Source organism: Ipomoea triloba, chromosome 13, assembly GCF_003576645.1.
Source record: "Ipomoea triloba cultivar NCNSP0323 chromosome 13, ASM357664v1".
Taxonomy (NCBI): Eukaryota; Viridiplantae; Streptophyta; class Magnoliopsida; order Solanales; family Convolvulaceae; genus Ipomoea; species Ipomoea triloba.
Window position 1 is genome coordinate 25298609 of NC_044928.1, and position 22685 is coordinate 25321293.

Sequence of the window (22685 nt, forward strand, 5' to 3'; positions counted from 1 at the left end):
ATATAACACTTCTATAGCTTTTAGTTATGTGATATATATTAAATAAACTCAATTTCTTAGTTGTTCATGCATCCACTTTTTATTCTTAGGGTGACTCTAAACTCTAAATCAGTATTATATTTTTGATCTTCGAGTATCAAGGAAGTACCAAAGAATATATATATATATATACACACACACACTTTTTAATATCTTTTTGAATCTAAGCACCATTTTATTAGCAATTAATATCATTTCCTTAGTGCTAAAGGTCTTGTGGTCAAGCGGCATGAAGTGATTTTCTCAAGTAGGAGGTCATGGGTTCGCCCCTCAAGCAGGTTGAGAAAATATATGGACAGTATATGTAACAGGGTCAGTAGTATTAAAAAAAAAAACCATTTCCTTAGTGTATATCTAAGAAATAATTTTTTTTTTAAAAAAAAAAATCGTAGGAGTAACTCCAACGTCAATGTTACTAGCACCTCACAAGAACTCTTCTTGGTCTAAGAATATAGCTCGGTGAGTTAGTGGCAGTTTTGATTTCAAAAAAATTACAAATACATAATTAACTATAATCATGTAGTTGTATATCTATATCAATAAAAATTATCATAAAAATAAAATAAACCCGTTATTCCCTCAGCTCCCTACTCTATTATGTTGGTGGTTGGGGTCTACTCTTCTCTACCCTCTCCAAAATGCCAAGTGTGAGCTGGTTAATTGGAGCGAGTACATCATTTGCATTTAGAGTGACATATATATATATATATATATATATATATATATATATATATATATATATATGTAATACCTCAAATGGATTGATTTCTTAGGTTGGGGTAGTTGATGTATAGTGATGTTTGTTTTAAATTTAGTTATTTGTTATCAACTGATCTCGTCTTGACTTTTAAAATTTTGAGAGATGAAATGTAAATTATTTTGATTGTGTTATAATTCTTAGATATGCCTTTGACTTTCAATAGTACGTATTCAATTGAATACTTGACTATGCAAATCGGTATTACCCAATTTTGTCTTCCATCATTATCACCGTTAAATGTATATCTAATTCAATGACAAATATATGATTTCACACCTTAATAGTGGTTCCTCAACTTTATTATGATTCTCAAATTGATGCTCCACTAATTGTTCTACCATATTGTTCACAAGATAGTAATTTAATTATATTTTAATTATTAGATTTTACAAAAATAATGTGAAATTAGCATTGAAGAAAAATTAAATTTGAAACTATGATGAAAGTTAAATGTGATTAAATTATTTGTTGAAGAGAAAATTTAAAAATCACACTTATTACAAAGTCGGGGAAACGAATTTAAAAATTTACTCTTTTCATTATATGTGTACTACAATATGTTTGACTGTTTGCGGTATCATGAAATTTGGCACTTCCAAGTGAACAAAGTGGATTTAGTAATGGTTTAAAAAAAAAAAAAAAAGTGGATTTAGTAATTATGTTTGTGGCACACACTACAACAAAGATATATCATCATCATAAGTCTCCTCACCTACACTCACTACCTTGTGGGGTTAGGTATCATAGCTAAACAACCCAATATTCCTTTTCCTTTATTTTTGGATGATTTTAGCGATACAATTATAAAATTTTCATAAATATATAAATATATTTCCAACTCAATTTTCTTTTGAAACTTGAATCCCTAACTTTAGTTTTTAAACTACAACCTAACCTAACTCCAGTATCTACTCAACATAATTATCCCAACATCCTTGATTTGGATGAAATTCGAACTTGTGACCTTCCGCTTGAAATGGTAACCCTGAATCCCTAACTTTTAAATACCTCCTTCTAACAATTGTTTGATCTCACATCAACATTTTTCTTCATAATTCTAAGGATGTAAATGAATCAAATTACTCATAAGCTACTCAAACTTGATTCGATGAATAGTCGCATTCGATTTGATCATTGTTGAGTTGATCTAAAGTTCGAGTAATTCGATTAACTAGGGGTGTGTGTCGATTCAGTTTAGGTGATACCTGAATTTTATTTTGGGTATTTGAAAATTTTGAGTGATGCTTTTACACTCGATATCCGAACTAAATTTATTTTAGATATGTTCAATGCAGGTGAATTTATTTCGAATTTAATTATTTCGGGTTACTTTGAATATATTCAAAAAATGTTTTTTTTTTAAAAATAAATTTTTAGTTTTAAAATAATTTTATTATTAGTGTATTTATAATTTTTTCTATACTATTAAACTAAAAATAAGACAAAATACTAATGATTAACTAAGAGAGTTTTAAAATTAATATAATATTAATTATGAAACACATTTAATAGGTAATAACTTAATATATAATTTATATTTTATACTTATAACAAAATCTCATATTAGTTGGGGTTTTTGGTCGGGTATGGATATTTAACATCTGATATTCAAACGGAATTTATATTCGGCTATACGATAATTAAAAATATCCGAACCAATATATTTAATTTTTAAACAAGTATTAACATTGAGCATTTTGCACTGTTGCTGCCCAGGATCAAACTGGGGACCTTCAGTGTGTAAGACTGACGTGATAACCACTACACCACAACAACATCTTTCATTTAACTAATATATTTATTATTTTATAAAATGAGTATAATTGAGATGTTTTATTTGAATACTTGATTGTAAAATATAATGAATATATATTTTTTGAGTACTATTGACTCCATTACAAAGTAGTATTTGTTTTATACTTTTTCTATATGTTCAGTCCAAAAAGTCAATATCCTACCACCGGGCTCGATCCTATATATTATATACATTGTTTATGTAAAATTAGAAAGAAAAAAATATTGAGCATATTCGAACCAAGCTCAACTAGCTCGAGTTGAAGTTAAGTTAAATCAAATTTAAATTTTAATTGATTTGTTCTAATTAAATTTTAATTTTTTATTGTTCAATTTTGACTCGACTCAATTACACAGAGATTCTAGTTGGTCATCTGAATTTTGTGGGCTTATGCATTTAATAACTACAAATATTAACTCTCAAATCTCAATGGCACATTACAATTTGTGTGCTATTAAAAGTTTGGTAAGTGGAGAACATAATGAGGACCAGTGAATTCTTCCCTCTTTAAAGATGAACATGCCTTCATAAATGCATGGTTGGAGTCTGAACAGTGCCTGGCTTAACTATTTGTTTTCTTGTTGGGTCTTTTGAATTTTCACTCCCCCTTTTGGATTTTTACTGCTTTCCCACTTCTGAGGCAGTGGTAAAAATTCTGACAGTGATGATGGCAATTGCAAATTTGCAATGCCCAGAAGTCAAAGTTTTTAACTAAAGAAGCAAATCAAAACTGGAAGAGAGTACACATCTTTGTTGCTTGTTGCTTGTCAAATTCAACCTAAGGTCAAAATTTTTGACTTGTGCATACTCATCAAATTTAAATAAGTTTCAAAAAATGTTACTACTTGACAAATTGAATTCAAATGTATAATATTATTATTATTTTTGTCTTATTTATCTTTCATATTTATCATGGCATCATGCAATACAAATTTGAACACTTTTAGAAGATTTTTTGTGAGAGAGTCAAAATTTTATGGAGTATTTTTTTTGTCTTATTTATCTTTCATATTTATCATGGCATCATGGAATACAAATTTGAACACTTTTAGAAGATTTTTTGGTAGAGAGTCAAAATTTGATGGAGTAATGTTTTTGTAATTTTGAGAATGAAATTTATCACTTTTAATAGTAAGATTTGTGCTTTAAACTTATAAAATAAAATCGCACTTAAATCAATGATGAAACTTGACGGTTTATGATTTTTAAAAGTGTTCGTACATTCTTATAACATAACAAATTTATATTATTCTTCTCCATAGGATTTGAACTTGCACACTATAATTGCTAGTGAAACATATTATTAACCTTATTTTTTAATTGACAGATAAATTAAGTTTTGACTATGGAGATTGAAAGGAACCAAAACACTAGTAACATACCAAGTACCTTATTGTTGGGTGTAGATCAACAAAGGTTAAGTCCATCATAAAGTTGTGCCTTCGCTACTAGTTATAACTTTTGACTTAATGGTAAGCGGTTGATCCTAACACTTGCGATTTGATAACATCACTATAAAACACTAGGAACATATAGGAGTGTGCAATTGGTTAACTGAACCATTTTAATCGAACCAAACTTTGTATTACCGAATTAATCGAACCTAAGTTTTTTTCGGTTAATCGGTCGAAAATCGATTAACCGAACCTTCTTAAGCTAAAATTTTAAATTCTAAAAGGTTAATCGAACTTTATCAGTTTCATCGCTTAATAAAAAATTTATGGAAATTTGCACACCCTAGTAACATAGGATTGGATGAGAAAAAAAAAAATAAAAACTCTTGTTTTTTTTCTTTAAGAAAATCTACAGCATTTGTCTGTAATAAAGTTGATAACTTGATAGAAATGTGGAGACCTTTTTCCAAGGCCCCCTTCAAACTGCCATTGCCCTTTTCAGAAGCATCATTACAAACAAAATCACATATAAAATGCCCCAAATTCTTGTTCTTCCACTCAATTTCTTCCATTCTGTTTCCCTCCATTACCATTCTTCTTTAGCTCAGTTGAAACTCGAAACAATCAATTACATCTCCACTCTCTTCTCCCCACGCCTCCCCTGAAAAAAAAAATGCATTCTTGAGCACTCTCCCCACATCCAAACCCATGCGCATTTCACTTTTCAGTACAGAATCAATGGGCTCCTTCTTCAAGAATCCTTCAAATACCCTTTTCTCAGCTCAGCTTCCCCACCCCAAAAAATGCTAACTTTCTTGATTCAGAAGTAGCTAGCCAAGTACCCAGATCTCGAAAAAAGCTCAGGTTTTGAAGGTGTGAAGCTTTGGGGAAGCAAATTGGAAAATGGTGGCGGAGCCTTGGCTGTTGAGGATGAGAAATCAGGTGAGTAATAAGAAGTTAAGTTCTAATCAGCAAGAAAAGCAAGTGATAGGGATACTTTCTTTTGAAGTGGCTAATGTAATGTCTAAAGTTGTTCATTTGCACAAATCCCTGAGTGACCCTGAGATAAGTAAGCTCAACAATGAGATCTTGAAGTGTGTGGGAATAAGGGCTCTTGTGTCCGGTGATGAAACTAGGCTATTAGAACTGGCTTTTGTTGAGAAACTAGATGATTTGGATAGGGTTGCTAGTGTGGTTTCTAGGTTAGGGAAAAAATGCACAATCCCTGCATTGCAAGGGTTTGAGCATGTATATGGGGATATCACTTCTGGCCTAATTGATGTTAGGGAATTTGGGTTTCTGGTCAAGGATATGGAGGGGATGGTGAAGAAAATGGAGAGGTATGTGGGGTCCACTGCAAGCTTGTATAGAGAAATGGAGGTTTTGAATGAATTGGAGTTGGGTTTGAGGAAGTTCCAGCAGAATCAGCATGAGGAGACTAGGAAAGCTTATGAGCATAAGCTGGTTTGGCAGAAACAAGATGTGAGGCATTTGAAGGATGCTTCATTGTGGAATCAGAGTTATGATAAGGTTGTTGAGATGCTGGCTAGGACTGTATGCACAGTTTATGCCCGGATTAATACTGTTTTCGGGGTTAGGATTGTAAGGAGGGATTCTCTGAGTGTCTCAAACCCCGGGGCTCAGTTTCAGGTGAAACATGATTTCGAGGAGAAATGTAGTCGGATAGATTCAGAGTGCACGCAAGCTGACTCGAAAAGATTGGCTTTGAGCTTGAGCAAGAAGAATCCTAATAATCATTCAGGGGTTATCGCGTTAGAGAGGAGGAGCACAAGCTACTTAGCTCGAAGTGAAGGTGGCTTGTTCAGTGCAGAGGATTTCAATTTCGCGTGTGGAATGGGACCCGGGAGGTTATTCATGGAATGTTTGAGTTTGAGTTCTGCTACAAGGCGGGACGATGATGATGATGATATTGGCAGTGATGATAGAACCAGCCAGATTTCTAGATGTTGCAGTGTTACAAGTGGAACGAGGAGACAAACAGCAAATTCGTCCCGTTTCTTTAGTAGATCCCTAAGTGGCGTTCCTTTCAGTGGAAATCCAAGACAGTTTCGGGGTAGTATGAGTAACAACAGTGCAAGATTTGGTCCCAAAAGTCGGGTATTGTTGTATGCTCCTCCATCAACCGTTGGAGGCTCTGCTCTGGCATTGCATTACGCGAATATCATAATCGTCATAGAGAAGCTGCTTTGTTACCCCCATCTGGTTGGTGAGGAAGCTAGGAACGATCTATACCTAATGTTACCAACGAGCATAAGAAAGGCGTTGAAGACTAATTTGAAGTCTTATATGAATGGTTTAGCAATATACGACGCTCCTCTTGCTCACGGTTGGAAAGAAAGGCTCGAGGAAACCCTGAAGTGGCTTTCCCCGTTGGCACACAACATGATCAGGTGGCAAAGCGAGCGTAATTTCGAGCAGCAGCAGCAAGTTGTCACGAGGGCAAACGTTCTCCTGCTCCAAACGCTGTTCTTTTGTGATTGTAAAATGACCGAGGCAGCTATCTGCGAGCTGCTCGTGGGACTAAACTATATATGCTGGTATGAACACCAGCAAAACGCTTTGTTGGATTGCGCAAGCAGTTTTGATCTCGAAGACTACATGGAGTGGTGATTGCAAGCCCGGGATTGTTTTTGCTCTCGATGACATTCCCGGAGTTGGATATGCTGTGAACATCATATCAGTAACTTGTTGAGTACCGGAATCTGTATGATAAATTAGATGATAGTTGAAACACAATGCCATTGTCATACCTAGTCTGCTAGTCATGAAAAGCTTGAATTGTGAAGTATATAGTTCCACACTTGCACTTCATGAAGGTAGTGTGGATTATATATACTTTCATGTATGAATTAGTCCATTATCCTTAATGTGTTCATTTTTTTATTCTGTTACAATGTAGTATCTGTTCGTATATACTTTCTGAATCTACTAAAGTACAAACAGTTAATACTGTGAAGAGGATTGAACCTGCTTATGTGCTTATTAATTATAGCAGAATTACTTATTAAATTCTCTTCTGTAATTCAGTAAATCTTTTAATCATCTGATCTTGTGTGAATATCTCATGATACTTAATTTTTGCTATGCACCGACAAACGGTCAACTTGGGAACAGCGGTGCATCAGTGCATGTGTTGATGTGTACCCTTGAACGTGAAAATTGAAATCCTCATTTTTACAAATATCGAAGAAATTCAATTCTCCGAATTTAATTTTTTTATTAATTAAAGCCACAAAAAAAAAAAACATTTTTAATCATGGAATTGATGCAAATTTAATCCTCAATTATTTATAATTTAAATTAAGAGAAATATTTTTAGCCCCTCGATTATGGGCAAATTATATGGTGGACCATGGTCCACAGTGCATTGTGGATCGTAGTCATGGCTGATATTGCAGTTGTGTTGAACGGATACTGCAGTTGTATTGAAAAGATACTGCAGTTGTGTTAAAAGGAAACTGCAGTTACGCAGAACAGAGGTCGTTCATCCGTTCAACACAACTGCAGTATCCATTCAACACAACTGCAATATCCGTTCACCACAACTGCAGTATCAATTCAACACAATTGCATTTACAGACAGATGAAATGGCCTCTGTTTCGCGCAACTACAGTTTCCTTTCAACACAACTGCAGTATCCGTTCAACACAACTGCATTATTAGTTTAACATAACTGCAGTATCAACCATGACCCATGGTCCACAATGCATTGTGGACCATGGTCCACGATATAAGGACTGTCAATTATGTGTTACAAATTATTTTTGTTTTTAACTTTTTATCATTCTAATATATTTTTTAATCTTTCAAATATTTAGTTCCTGAAGCAATAACACTATTAAACTCTATTAAAACTTGACTTAATAATTTATTATATTTTTCTTTATAACCTTTTTAAATTTTGGCATTTCATTTATAAAAGGGAAAAGGGTCAAATAGGCCCTCGAACATTTCATAAAAAGTCAATTAGGTCCACGAACTTTTAAAAGGTGCAATTAAACCCTCAAACATTACAAATCGAAGCAATGAAGCCCAAAAACCGGTAATTGACCTGTTATCACCGGTCATTGGCATTTTTCGGCGATCGGCGTCAATTTCCAGCTCTGGTCGCCTTCTCCGGGAAGAAGGCGACCAGAAACGGTCGCCTTCTCCGGCGAAGGCGACCAGTGAGGTCGCCTTTGCCGGAGAAGGCGACCTTTTCGCCGGAAATGGCGACCGGCGACGATTCGGTCGTCGCCGGTCGGCGGAAATTGACGCCGATCGCCGAAAAATGCCAATGACCGGTGATAACAGGTCAATTACCGGTTTTTGGGCTTCATTGCTTTGATTTATAATGTTTGAAGGTTTAATTGCACCTTTTAAAAGTTCGTGAGCCTAATTGACTTTTTATGAAATGTTCGAGGGCCTATTTGACCCTTTTCCCTTTATAAAATAGTAAACTTAATTTTAATAGGTTTGTTTACAGGGGAGGGAATATAAATAATATATCACAATTGAAGAGGCTATAAAGACACAAATTATTAAATATATATGTATTAAATAAAATTTTAATATAATTTAATAGTTTTGTTGCTTTGAGAAGTAAAATTGCAATTTATTTAAAACATGAGAGACTAAAACAAGTAATAAGAAATACATGGGAATTAAAAATACAAAATTTAATACTATTTCTGATAAATGGGAGTTGATTTTGGTTCATTAATTGTTTTTTAACTCAATATAGTTTAATTTTTAATTTCAACCAATTTGATCATCAAATTATTTAAAATTTTGTTAATTACTAATTAGACCTTTTCAGAAATCAAATTGATGAAATTTTAAAAATATAAAAATTAATATTTTAGTCCTGAAAGAGTTTTATTGACAAAATTTAAACAATTTGAAAATTAAATTGGTTGAAATTAAAAACTAAAAATTACATTAACAGTTAGAAAATAATTGAAGGACGAAAATATTGATTAACTCTATCATAAATTAAAATTCGATCCTAAATCTGTCATTTAATTAAAAACTTACTAAATTTAGGTCGCATATAATTTAAAACTAAGTCTACCGTCATTTCCCTTCCTTTAAGGAAAAACCAAAAAATAAAACAAAAGAAGAATGATTGAAAGAAATTTCGAATCTCTAAGCTTTCTTCTGAAACCCATTTCAGTTGCTTTTTAATTCGCTTTTTCTTGTTTTAATCCTCATATTTTCCTCAACTTCTTCTTGAATTTTTGTATAATTTTCGCTTTTTGTTCTGCATTGATATTCCTCTGGACACTGTTGAAACAATTCGATGAGCTATCGAAGGTTTGTATCTACATTCTTGATTTTAGGGTAACGGGATTGTTGGCGATTTTTTTTGGGTGTATTTTAAGTTTCGATGTATTTAATTCGACGTTTCTCTCACTGTATGTATTTTGATTGTGATTTACTAAGTATTTTGAGCCTGGATTATGCGAAATGATGAATTATTGAGTCAATGTCGGTGACAGTATAGATTAGTTTGGCATATGTATAAAGAAACAAGTTTGTGAAATTTTCCAGTGCAATGGTTTTTATGACTTGGGGAATTGACTGGAAATGTCTGGATATCTACTGTTCTGTCATTAGGCAATGAGCTTGCAGTTGTGACTGATCTTTTTCTTCAGAAAACCATGTTTGAATGGAAGTTACTTAGAAAAGGTTTTGCTCAAAGTTGGTTATATGAAAGCTCAAAACATAAGTGAAATGGAAAGCTTATCTACTCTTGAATGTTCTGCTTAGATGATGAGGAGCAAAATATGAAGTGTAAACTATGCATTTCAGAACATAGTACTTCTTACTTAAACTGAGCTTCTACTTTCATTGGTTAACATCTCTTTGCATGGTTTAGTGTTGTGTCATTTCATGGTGTCTGAAAATTTTGAAATTATAAATTTATCATTAATGAAAATTTTCTGTTTTGTATAATAAGATCTAATGCTTTTTCTTCTGTTTCAATAGATTGGTTCACTAGGCCAGGAAGTTCTGAACTATGTTTTGGTTGATTATTAGATATTTAGATGGTAGTACATACTCATCAGAATAGTTTGAGCATTAACTGCAAATGGAGCCAAAAAAGGGGCCCTTAAAGTTCTAAGGAGGAAAACAGAACAATTAACTGAAATTGCCTTCATTATTATGTTAATGGCTATTGATTTAAATTATTTGAAGCATAGAACCTTTTAATCTTTTATGATCTCTATCTGTTGGCTGTTGCATTACTGATTCTTTGCATTACTTTCTCATATCTTTAAATGCAAATACACACGTTCTTGAGGTAAGATTGCCTGAGTTCAAACATTATTACCTTAATCTATTTCTTCATCTTCTTGCATTGCTGAGTTATGGAAGTGTTAAAAGCATATACATTATAATTTCTGTCATGTACTTCCATGCATCTTGGTGTGTGAAGATCTCTTTATTGAATTCATCATCATGATGGTTGGGCCTATTTTCAATGTAGTAATTTTACTAATTTCTAGCACCTCTTAAATTTTTACATGCTGGACTTATTTATGTGCAGGGATCATCGAGCCACTAGATCAGCTCTCTTTGATAACTATGATAGTATTGAGGAAGGTGGCATCAGGGCTTCAAATTCTTACTCCCGTGACATGGATGAACGTGATAATGACAAAGCTATGGACAACTTACAAGATAGAGTCACCTTTTTAAAGAAGGTGAGTTTCTATTGTGAGGGTTCTTTTCAAAACCATCACACCCCTCCCCCCCTCCCCTCCTCCCACCAATCCACACATGCAAACAAAATTTCTTACTTGGGTGTTGTTGTTGGGTGCTTGCATTCTTTTTAAGGCTCACACTCTATTTCAGTTGCAGTTGCTGTGTATAGCTTTATAAATCCAAAAATCAAAACTTGATAGGGATATAGCATTAGTTTGAAACTTTTGATAGGCAAAATTTCATTTACTATATAGTAATTTTTTAAACATTATTTAATATGTGCTCATTACTTCATTACTTAAATTTTTGCTACATCTGTAGTAGTGGGGTTTGAAGTTATATCCTTGAGGTAAGGATGGGTGTGAATTTCTTTGGTGGTGAAATAGTTCCTATATGCTAACTGATTAATGTTTCAACTACCTTGATGTTCATGTTGGGTGAACAATGCCATTTTTTATTTTTCAAGGTCTTGTGCCATCTACTTTTAGGCATTTTATTTCATCCTTATGAAGTTAGACAAATTACTGGATCAGGATCAAAATGCTACATAGACCCTTAGATTTGATGTGCTAGTTTTTTCAGACAGATGGCTTAAAGATATAGTTTCTTTCTGAATTTAGATAATTACAGTGAAAGAAAATAGCTCTGACTGTGCCCTTGTACTTAACAATGACTGAAATGCAAATATGTTAAGAGGCGTATAGTTGTTACTGGTGTCCTAGTGGCAGTGTCCTCCTGGAGTTGCTAAGTTGATACTCCAGGGTGAGGTACTACAGTGAAGTGTAAAACTCCAACTATTGAGCCAGAATAATCTCTTAATTTTGTATGCTTGTCTCATGTTGTCATATTGTAAAAGCTATTCTAAGGGCTGATAGAAGAATATGTAAAACTAGGAGCACTGACTAATGGTGCATGAGGTGATTTTGGCTCCTACTATCGTGACACATTATCTAACTGGTGATTTTTCAATTTTAATTTTAATTTTATTACTCCATATTTATTTATTTATTTTTACCATAACCCTGAGCTTTTAGCCATGAACTATTTATACAAGTATTTTCATCGTCATGCAATTTCTATATACAGATTACTACGAATATGCATGACATTCAGAGAGCTTCATGAATAAAGTTGATACACTTTTATTGTATTTTATTTTATCCTTATAAAGTTCATATGCATATTATGGAAGTTCTGTACAAACAAAGTTGTGTGCTGTTCAGAGTGCTTCATTAGTAATATTCATATCCTTTTCTTGTGACTTTTTTGTTTATCATTTTAAGGGTTAATTATATGTGCTTTAAATTCACCATGCTATGTATTTAATCACAGTTATGAATGCTGTATGTTCTTGCATGTTTATTTACAGCTAACAGGTGACATACATGAGGAGGTGGAAAGTCATAATCGAATGCTAGACAAAATGGTATGATGGCAGCAAAATAGTGTGGGCCATTATATTGAAAAATATATCTTATTTTTTGATTGACTTTACCTATCAATATAAATCAGGGGAATGAGATGGATTCATCAAGAGGAGTCATGTCACGGACCATGGATCGCTTCAAGATGGTATGGAAATTAGAATAGCTTATTCTTTTTTGTTTCATTAGATATATACCAGTTTGTGTACTTATCAGTTATATATGATTGTGTAAATTGTGGTTGCCAAATTGGACTTTGATAATCAATTTACTTTCTTAGGTGTTTGAGAAGAAATCAAGTCGGAAAACATGCAAGCTTGCTGGATGGTTTGTGCTTTCCTTCTTTTTGATATACTATATTTTTAGGTAAGCATCATTATTTTGATCTACAACTTGTGTATTACTCAAAATTGGCCCTCAGTGGAATTACTGAAAACATGGAATTAAAATCCATTGTGTTTAAGAGATTTCTATTATTTCAGTGTCCACTATAAGATGTCTTGATTGGTTCGTGGATTGGGGGGATTGTACTAATGAACCCCGTCACTCCCTTGTTTTGGTACTAGAATATTGGGGCTTTGCCCAACCCTAAATATTAGACAAAAAATAGCAATGCAGAAGTAGCTGGTGGAATTGTTTATCCAAACATATCCAGAAAAAAATAGTTGAGGGATTGCTAATCCATTAACTAGGTGATTTGGAACCAAAGAAACATATTAGTTTTTGCAAATTTCTATAGTAACCAAACTTAGGGGACAATAGAAATGGATGAATTGATTTCTTCTACTAATTTAACTGGGATGCTTCAATTGGACTGAGAATTTACAGCTAAAGAACTGCAAGCAAGTGTATCTTTCATTCTAAGAACTTGAAAGTTGATGCTGCACCAGTGTTGCTCAATTCCAACGTAGATTCTTCAAATTTTCTAATAATTGTGTCCAGGATAATGAGTTATCATATACAGTGAATAACCAAGGTATACTTGAGTTTCATTTGCTCAAGTGGTAAAGATAAGTGCTAGTTATTTCTTTTGCTTGTAGGTTTCTCATGTATTTTATGCACGGTTGAAAGTGGAACTGACTATCCTGCTATACCAGAGTTGATATTTGGCCTATGAAGATAATAGAAGCATAGTATTGCTCTCGGGGTTGACAATTTCAACCAGCAGAGGAAGTTTGAGATATTATTTTCTTGCAAAATTTCTGTGTGTTCAACCAAAGGGTTTATTGTTTGTTAGATTATATATACAGTTAAGGGAATTCTGTCTGGTACCCCGAAGATGGGGTTTGTTGCAGTGTGATAATCAGTGTTGATAACTGTTGAACGCCCGCTGTTATTACTCGTGAAAATTGTATCGACAGTGATGGAAGTGTATTTGTTGGGTAGGGATAATTTTAATCACACAAACTACAGGAATGATCTTTCTTTTGATTTGCATAAGAATTGAAATTCAAACTTAATGACACATATATGGTTCTTTTCTTTCCCACTTCAACAATTTGCCATTAGGAGACTGAACATTTGAAGGTATTTCTAAAAGAGGATTTGTATTAGTTAGTTGAATTTTATTTTGAATTTAAACTTGTGAAGTGTATAGTTATTGGATTCTTGTGCCAACAAATTTCTTTTACGATTGAACACCCCCCCACCCACCCACAAAAAAGAAAACCTAGATTGTTGATATATATTGTTAGTGAGTGACCTTATTTGTTTTCATCTATAAAATTTGAAAACATTAATAATTTTTTTTAAAGAAGGAAAAGAAAAGAAAAGAGAATTAAGTTAACAAGGAAGACCTTGTGGTCTAGTGGCACTCGGTGTCCCGGTTCACACTCCCACATGAATGATGGGATTGAGTTCGAGCCTCAGTGGAGGCAACTGTTGACTCTTTGTGGATTTTTGAAACGCTTTTGGAATAGGAGGTTGGGAAGTGTTGCAAAAGTGGTTTCAATATAAGGGGAATAAAATGCAAATTTTTTATTTTGCCCCTCCAATAATATGAGATTTTTGAGTTTTTTTGTCAAGTTGAGACGAAAACCTAACGTCGGGGATCAGACGCGCCACTTCACTAATAACTGAAGCGTCAAAAATGGATATGTTCATAACTGAGAGACTGAGTTATATGTGTATAACTCAGGAACCCCTATTTGAGGAATTGAAATTCATTGCCCCACATTAAGAATTACTAGTACAATTCAGTGGTAATTTGGAAAGGAAAATAACTAAATTGTCCTGAATTATTATTATTATTACTAGCATTTTAATTTTTATATTACTTCTTTCATTCTCATTCTCAATAATTTTATTCCTTACTAATTTTTTTTTTGGGTGAGTTTATTCCTTACTAAATAATATAATTTAAATTTTTACTTTATCCCAATCTTATTTTTTCTATCAAATTATAATTTCTTTCCCTAATTCCCTATTCACAACCCCAACCAATCACCTAGTAAAGGGTGGGCATCCTTGATCATCTGTGAACAATTTTGTCAACTTTCTCGATGAACACGAGAAAAATTTATGGACAATTATTACCTTGTGAAAAGACAACTAGATGGTTGTAGAAATTTCTGGATTATTATTATTATTATTATTATTAATTTCAACATGTGAAATGACACTCTTGTGGTCTTAATTTATCAATTATATGTACAGTGCTAGGAATATATTTTATTTATCAATTAACGACACCATCAACTAGATTATTTCGACCACTAGAAATCTATACTATATTAACATATTCCTATGTAACGTTGTTGCAGTTATTATATTGCTGCAATTATTTTTTTTATTTAATTTTCATAGACAAAGGAGTGGTGTGAACCTGAACTCATTGTCGCAGATTTAGTTGACACTTGACGACTTTCACCCATACCACTCCGAGCGCTTCTTTTTCTCAAAGGTCTCATAGCAGTCAAACCTGTGTAACTTAACTTTGATACCATTTATTATGATCAAATATTTATTGCTATGCTAAAATTTATAATCCGTAATGAAAACATAATTTTATTTTTGTATACTGTCACATTTTTGAGATGTATAATAATGTTGAACTTAACCCTTCAAGCATCTACTAAACAATCTCTCTATTTAGACACATGGTGCTGGATTTGACATTTCACTAGCCTCCGTTCAACACGAGATTATGGAGTAGTACATAAGGTCTCAAGGTGTGGGCAATGATACGATTTCACATCAGCTCTACAAGAAATTGTGAAGTGGTACATAAGTTAGGATTTTGACTTGAGTGTTGTATATATTACATACACTGCAGTTATTGTCAATAGTGAAACCTCTCTTCACTCTCTCACGATTGCACATTATTTTTCCTTGCACTAGAAAACATAAAAAGGGTCTCGGGTCCAACCGAAACCGAAAGTATTACCATAACGATCAAAGAGCTGAAAGCATTGTACTCAAAAAAGGAAACCGATGAACAAAAAAAAAACCATCTTTATTATTATTATTATTATTATTATTTCCACCCAATCAATCAGAAACCTATGAACAAAAAAAATAACCATCTTTTTAATTAGTCAAATATCAAGTATGGTGTGCCATGCCATATAAGAAAATATTCGTTTCTAATATAAGAGCCCACTTTGAATAAGCAATATATTAAATATTAATTTATTAGATTATTTTAATATTTTGATTTATTTTATGGATTTAAAATGCCATTCGTCATTAGGGTATGCAATGTGTGATGCGCCCTTATAAAAAGTTTATCCATCAATGCATCATTTTATCCATCAACCTCATGTCTTCGATCTACATCTAACCTAGAGTTGGTTTATTATATTGATCTTTTACTTCAAGCTTCTAACACTTCCAAAATAATAGGTAAAGAAAAAAAAAAAGGGAAAAATAATGTTTTAGCAAAGACATGTTTTTAAGTAAAAAGTGATGACTGATATAATTTATCTATATGTTGACAGCTTCAAAATTTCAATAATTATAAAAATTGACTCGGTATTTTTATTTTAGTTTCAAACCTACTTATCTTCCTAAATCGTCGACTAGGATGAATTCACAATTTTTTTTCTTAAATACTGGTTCTCACCGACCCTGACTGTATATAGAGAGAGACTATAGTGTAGATGTAGTATATATACACCATGAGACCATGTATTAGGTTATACTCATAACCTACTCTAACCAGGGTAGTTAATTTCTAACCCTTCCACCAAAACACTTCTTGACCCAAAGACTTCCCCATCCGCGCAATATGTCGGAGCCAAGACAGCGATGTCCACATGCCCACAGGGCCCCACCAACATCTATCAAACCCTAATCTTTTCCTTTTATCTCTCTATCATAACAATACAATACATATACATCCAATTAACCTTGCTTTCTTCATCACATCTAATCACAATATCCAAACTTTCAGTACCTTGTTGTTTTACACATTTTTTTCCATCCGTATTGAAAATTTTAGGGGCATGATATTTATTACATGCATGTTATAAGTACATATTGATATTATGCATTGTGTTTGATAAAGTTATCTTCTCGATCCTTTTCAAAGATGTACATTAGGTAAATGACAAACCCTTTATCATGGCCTTAGACCTCAGTCAACAAAGGAGAAGAATTTGTAATCTTATAATTACAAAGTTAACAACCTGACCAACTTTGCTATAATTGCCTCAAATATAAAGGGCAAAACCTTGTGTGAGACGGATTAAATCTTTAATTAATGTGATCAAAGATCAGACCATTAATTAGAATTCTGACCCGTCTCACGGGTCCGTGAGACCCATGAGACGGTCTCTCACATGTGTTACCCACTTACCCAATATAAAGTAATTCGTATTATACTTTTGAGAAGTATGTTATACAAAAGTAGAAGTTCCTGTATATGCATGTTTGTTTTTTAAATATATATTTCTTTTGAAACAATTTCATGTATAGTATCTTGCATCTCTCATCTATATATCTTTTCAATTTACTCAATCATCTAATTCTTAAGGGAAAAAACAAAAGAAAAATTGTTGCACTTTCCTGTTATCTTCTATCTCCCTTTACTTGATTCCATGAAATACGTCTAGCTGCATCTAATTCCCCACAAAAAAATTAAAGGAGCTACTCCCTTCCCAAGATTTACTCTTTATATTTTATATACACACATATATATGTATTCTGTTGTTTTACTCTAAGATCATATCAAATCTGGGGAATTAATATATATTATTATTTTTTTCCAGTTGAGTGAGAAAGCTTTTCTTGATTTAGGGTATTAATTAATTATTGCAAGTCTGGCTAATCGGTGGTGGGCCGGGACGGTGGGCTTGCCGGGGATCGACCTGCCGGCGAGTTGCTCACCTGCACTTACCAAACAGGTTGTTTCAGTAAATGAAAGCAATGGAAAAAGCAGTAATAATGGAGATTTTGAAAGGGCGATTAGTGGGGATAATAATCAAGATCAAGATGAGCCTAAAGAGGGAGCGGTTGAAGTTGGGACGAAGCGGCCGAGAGGGCGGCCCGCGGGGTCCAAGAACAAGCCCAAACCGCCGGTGTTGGTGGCCCGGGACAGCCCGAACGCGATCCGGAGCCACGTCATGGAGGTGGCCGGCGGCAGCGACGTGGCGGAGAGCATAGCTCAGTTTGCAAGGCGACACCAGAGAGGGGTTTGTGTGCTGAGTGGTAATGGCTCCGTCACCAATGTAACCCTAAGACAGCCCGCGGGTTCGGGTTTGGTGCTTCCGGGCCGGTTCGAGCTTTTGTCCTTGACCGGAGCGTTCTTGCCCGGCCCGGCTCCCCAGGCGGCCAATGGGCTCACCGTGTACCTAGCCGGCGCCCAGGGACAAGTGTTGGGCGGAAGCGTGGTGGGACCCTTACTGGCTGTGGGACCAGTTATGGTCATAGCTGCTACCTTTACTAACGCAACTTACGAAAGATTGCCACTAGAGAAAGAAGAAGATGATCACGGCGGAAGACCGGCGGCGCAAATTCTCGCCAGAGGCTCACCACCTCCGCCGCCGGCCATACAGATGCCAATTATCCCTTCATCAATGTCGTCGCCTCTTTACAATCTAACACCAAATTCAGTACCAAATTTGAGTGGAGATGCATATGTTTGGGGGCATCCCAGGCCACAGTTTTAAGATGATAAAAATTAGGGCAAAGGAGAAAGATTGGATCGGATCGGAGGTACTAAATTAATTTCACAAGTATTTGATTTTGTGTATGTATGTTTAGGTTTATGTTTGTGCTAAGGAAAACAATTCTGAGGTTTGTTGTGGTGTGGTTTATATATATAGATAGATATATGAAGAGAAATCATATATATATGACATATCTATCTCGATCTCTCTTGTATATTATAATGATAATAAGATTATATTAATTTCTCTTGCTTCAATTCCATGCACTGTGTTTGCAATAAAATATGGTTCCTTTATTTTTGTTTGATTTTTAAAATCTTTTGGGTGGAAAATTAAGAAATGAATTCCATCTTTTTCTAGGTATGTATAAAATAATAAGAATTAATTAATACTTTTGGTAAGAATTAATTTTTTTTTGAGAATTAATTATTACTTAATCCGCAGAAAATATATCTTCACATCTGCACATGCATACTTTACTTCATCTTTTCCATCCATATATCTTTGTTTAATTTGATGAATTTTAAATGCTTTGTGATGATGAAATTTGGTGTTTTTTTTTTTTTTTTTTGAAAATATGAAATATGGTGTTATGCATCATTCATTAAACTCTTTTACTTCTCTTTGCTCTAAAATGCATAGAAGCAGCACTCCTTCAAGACAACGGGGTGGGCGGGAAGGCGAATGCTGTGTATGTGTGTGTATGTGCGCGTATATATAAACAATGGAAATAAAAACGTTATGTTGATGTGTGCTTGTGTGTACATATAATTATAACTGCGTTTTAGAAATGATATTTATTATTTATTAAGATATTAATCATTATTTTAATTAACTTTTTTTTTTGAAACCTTATTTTAATTAACTTATGACTATATATTCTTAATTTCGTAAAATTTAGTGACATTGTATTTTAAGTACACAATTTAATGATCTGTTGTAGTTGTTGATGAACAATTGTTTAAAGGAGCTAGGTGCATTGAACTGATTCTTTGTCTTGGCAACAATTCATAAAGAATGAAAGAATATAAGAATAGGTACATATTTTAATGAGGGGATGGAACTCTATGCAGTGGGTATAGACTTTATGTTAAATGGCTAGCTTATTATATATATATATATATATGAGATTATTATTTTAATGATGAGATTGTTAAGGAATAAGGATTGTGTACGTCCAGTCTTTCCTTTTATATAAATGTGTGTATACATACGTACAGGCCGGTGCACAGTACAACTAATTAAAATTTTATTTTGAATGGGTGAATTTATTATGAAGTAAACAATTTTAGTTTATAAAACCGGTCTATTCATTAAATGGTCGAAATTTATTTAAAAGGTTGTACCCCTCATTTTATTATAAAAAATCATCATCTTTATTATAACTTCATTACTTGCATGTTTACCTTTATATTTATAAAACTATTTTTTCCCAATTAAATATAACAAAATTCTTATTTCATTAGTTTTTTTTTTTAATTGTACTATTTTTACCTTTGCATGAAACCTTAGCTTATGGATGGGTCACTATAAAATTTTACTCTAAAAATCTAATTGATTTTAAAAAATGAAACAAGTTAAGAATTATTCTGAATGTTTTATTTATTAAATCATATAATATCAAAATTGTAAGGATAAAAAATAATATAATTAGAATCATGTACCACATAAAAGATATATAATTGTAATTATATTATTTTGTAGTATATGATTTATTGATTTTTGTATAATTATAGAAAGATGTTCTAATTATTTATGTGGTATCACACAACCCTTCTTTACATGATATATAATTTTAATTATGTTATTTTTATCCATGTAAATGTTGGTAATATATGATTTAATTTTTGTGTGTAATTGAGGAAATTACTTTCTAACATTATCTTTTTTATATTATTATTTTTTTTAAAACACTCATAATTCTTTATAAGTTAGTATGTATTTTATACTTTCTCAATTTTTTTGTCCTCAAAGAATTAATGCCCTCACCTCGGAGTCTAACAGATGTATCATCACACTACGTAGTAGTTGACAGTAAGTTATTGTTATTGTTATTCTAATGCTGAAAAATTTTTTAGTATATTTTTATGTTAGCTTATTATTATAACCATAACTAATAGTGTTAATAAACCAGTTTGGTTGACGTGAGTGAATGTGTACTCTCATCTCTTTAAAGATGATGAGTGACCATAACTAATAGTGTTAATAAACCAACTTGGTTGGTGTGAGTGAATGTGCACTCTCATCTCTTAAGAGATGATGAGTGTTCAAAACACTCTCTCGTATGGAAAAATTAATATAGCACGTGCTAACGATGATTAGTCTGAGTATGACATGAGCTTAAAAATGTCTCTTATAATTAGGCCTACTCAGGACACATCGTGGCTTAACCAAACTAATAGTGTTAATTTTGAACACCCTCTCGTATGGAAAAATCAATATAGCACGTGCTAACGATGATTAGTATCACATGAGCTTAAAAATGTCTCTTATAATTAGGCCTACTCAGGACACATCGTGGCTTAACCAAACTAATAGTGTTAATTTTGTTAGTATCTGAGAGCTAATATCGCCTCCACTGAAATTCGAACCCACCCCCTCCCACGTGGGAGTGCAATCGGGTGTCACTAGACCACAAGGTCTTTAGCGTCAAATTATTTGATTGTTCTATTTTTAACAGCATAGAGACTAAATTAATCAATTTTATAATAATATAGGTGTTAGAAATAAGTCTAAATTAAATTAAATTTTGATAATGCAATGTCGAAATTAAGTTTTAGAATTAAAAACCCCTAAAATTTCCTTTGTAAAATTGTGCAAGTCAAATAAACTATACAGTAATACAACATAGATTATTTACAGTGTATAAGTTTAACTAGTAGTACAATATTGTAGCAGCAAGGGATACTCAACAAAGCAGAGCTTTGAAGATGATGTATCACTTATGTCAACACACATCAAGGGTTGAGTTGTAGCATAACTTGCAATGTAGTAGACTTCACCAAACAATAAAGCTTTTAAAGCAGTAAGGCTTTAAGACAACATAAGTTTACATACAATATACTTTTACAAATTAAACCAGCAATGATTTTTCAAGCAACAGAAGTGTTTACAATAGTAGAAGTTTCAAAGCAATAAAAATTGTCAAAGCCACAAGACTTATATATCTAGTAGCAAGGTAAGGCTAACAATAAAGGATTTGTAGTAGTAGTAGAGGTTTCTACAAGCAATAGAAAATCCTTGTAGCAGAGAATTGATAAGATGAACTTACAAAGAATAAGAGAATGGTAAGTACTAGAGAATTAGAGATTCATTTTCAATGAGCATTAAAACATTCTCTATTCATTTTTATTACTAGCACTAATCTTGGCACAACGTTGTTAACACTAATCTTGTAGGGAATTCAATAGCAATAGAAGTTAGATTGACATTCCCATCCATAGCCCCCTCTCGCAACCCCTTGTTCTTCTATAAAAGTAGGGAATTTAGGGATTTTAGATTGCTTGGGCTTTAATTTAGAGAATTGATGCATCACGAAAGTGGGGCAATTCTTATCTTCAATTCAGGCTTATTCGACCACGAAAGTGACTTGTAATCTCAGAACTGGTGATTGGACAATAATTTAAAATCTTAACTTTCTAATCCACTTAAAACCTTGATCACTTGGACTACAATCAACCATTCGGGCAACCTTTCAAATATGACCTTTGACTAGGAGTCAATCCATTTACTATTCGGTATAAATCAATCATTCGATTAATTTTACCTTCCGATCCGAATGACCTTCTAGTTAATGATATGTTTTGGCCCTTTCGCTATTCTGCCTTAACTTTTTGGGTCATCAAATCTTTAACTATTCGGTCTTGAATTTCTCGGTCTTTGATCTTTCTGACTATATATAAACTATCTGGTACCTCCTGGGTCCTTGAATTTCTCTGGAAATTGACTTTCTAGGAAATTGGCATTCATAAGATTATCTTCCGGATTGAACTACTATCCGATGTTGATTATCTTCCGGATAGTATAGTTCGTTCCAAAGCATAACCTTCTGGATATTACAACGATGAAAAACCTAAGTCTAGAGAAATAAAACAATTAGGGACCTAATTACATAATAAGTTTGGTATAATCAAAATTTAATACACACAGTTTCTAACATGATTGACAAAAGATACAAATGAATTACCTCCTAATGAGAAAGGAGAAGAGTGGAGTAGAGAAATTATAACATTCTTGAACCACTATAAAACTTGTTGCATGTCTCTTTATTTTACGCACTTTAATTTTTTACATATTTCATTATTGCTTAACATTTTCATACTTACAAAATGAGTTAGTATGCTATACAAATATTTCCAATGTGTATTTTAACTTTAATAATGTTTTTTTAAACAAATTTCAACATAGCCTTTCTAGTTTTTTTTTTTTTTTTTTTTTTTTTTTTTTTTTTT

At 33.0% G+C, this 22685-nt stretch overlaps 3 protein-coding genes and 1 non-coding gene across 4 annotated transcripts; 3 read left to right on the forward strand and 1 right to left on the reverse strand.

Annotated features, from left to right (window-relative positions):
• Positions 1-2502: 2502 nt before the first annotated feature.
• On the reverse strand, positions 2503-2575 carry TRNAV-UAC. The gene has a single exon. It is a non-coding gene; the product is annotated as a tRNA-Val (tRNA).
• A 1879-nt stretch (positions 2576-4454) lies between these two features.
• On the forward strand, positions 4455-6892 carry LOC116001739. Its single transcript, XM_031241672.1, has one exon. It carries the CDS (start codon positions 4892-4894, stop codon positions 6617-6619), a length of 1728 nt encoding a protein of 575 aa, XP_031097532.1. The 5' UTR covers positions 4455-4891; the 3' UTR covers positions 6620-6892.
• A 2205-nt stretch (positions 6893-9097) lies between these two features.
• Positions 9098-13606, forward strand: LOC116001756 (bet1-like SNARE 1-2). Its single transcript, XM_031241691.1, has 6 exons — positions 9098-9305; positions 10543-10699; positions 12070-12126; positions 12213-12272; positions 12405-12490; positions 13165-13606. The coding sequence occupies exons 1-6, from the start codon at positions 9292-9294 to the stop codon at positions 13190-13192; spliced, it is 402 nt and encodes a 133-aa protein (XP_031097551.1). The 5' UTR covers positions 9098-9291; the 3' UTR covers positions 13193-13606.
• Positions 13607-17370: 3764 nt separating this feature from the next.
• On the forward strand, positions 17371-18491 carry LOC116001407 (AT-hook motif nuclear-localized protein 20-like; the record flags this gene model as incomplete). The annotated part of the gene is made up of 1 exon (XM_031241287.1): positions 17371-18491. A coding segment is annotated over one exon (864 nt), but the record flags the coding sequence as incomplete, so codon positions are not given.
• Positions 18492-22685: the final 4194 nt, after the last annotated feature.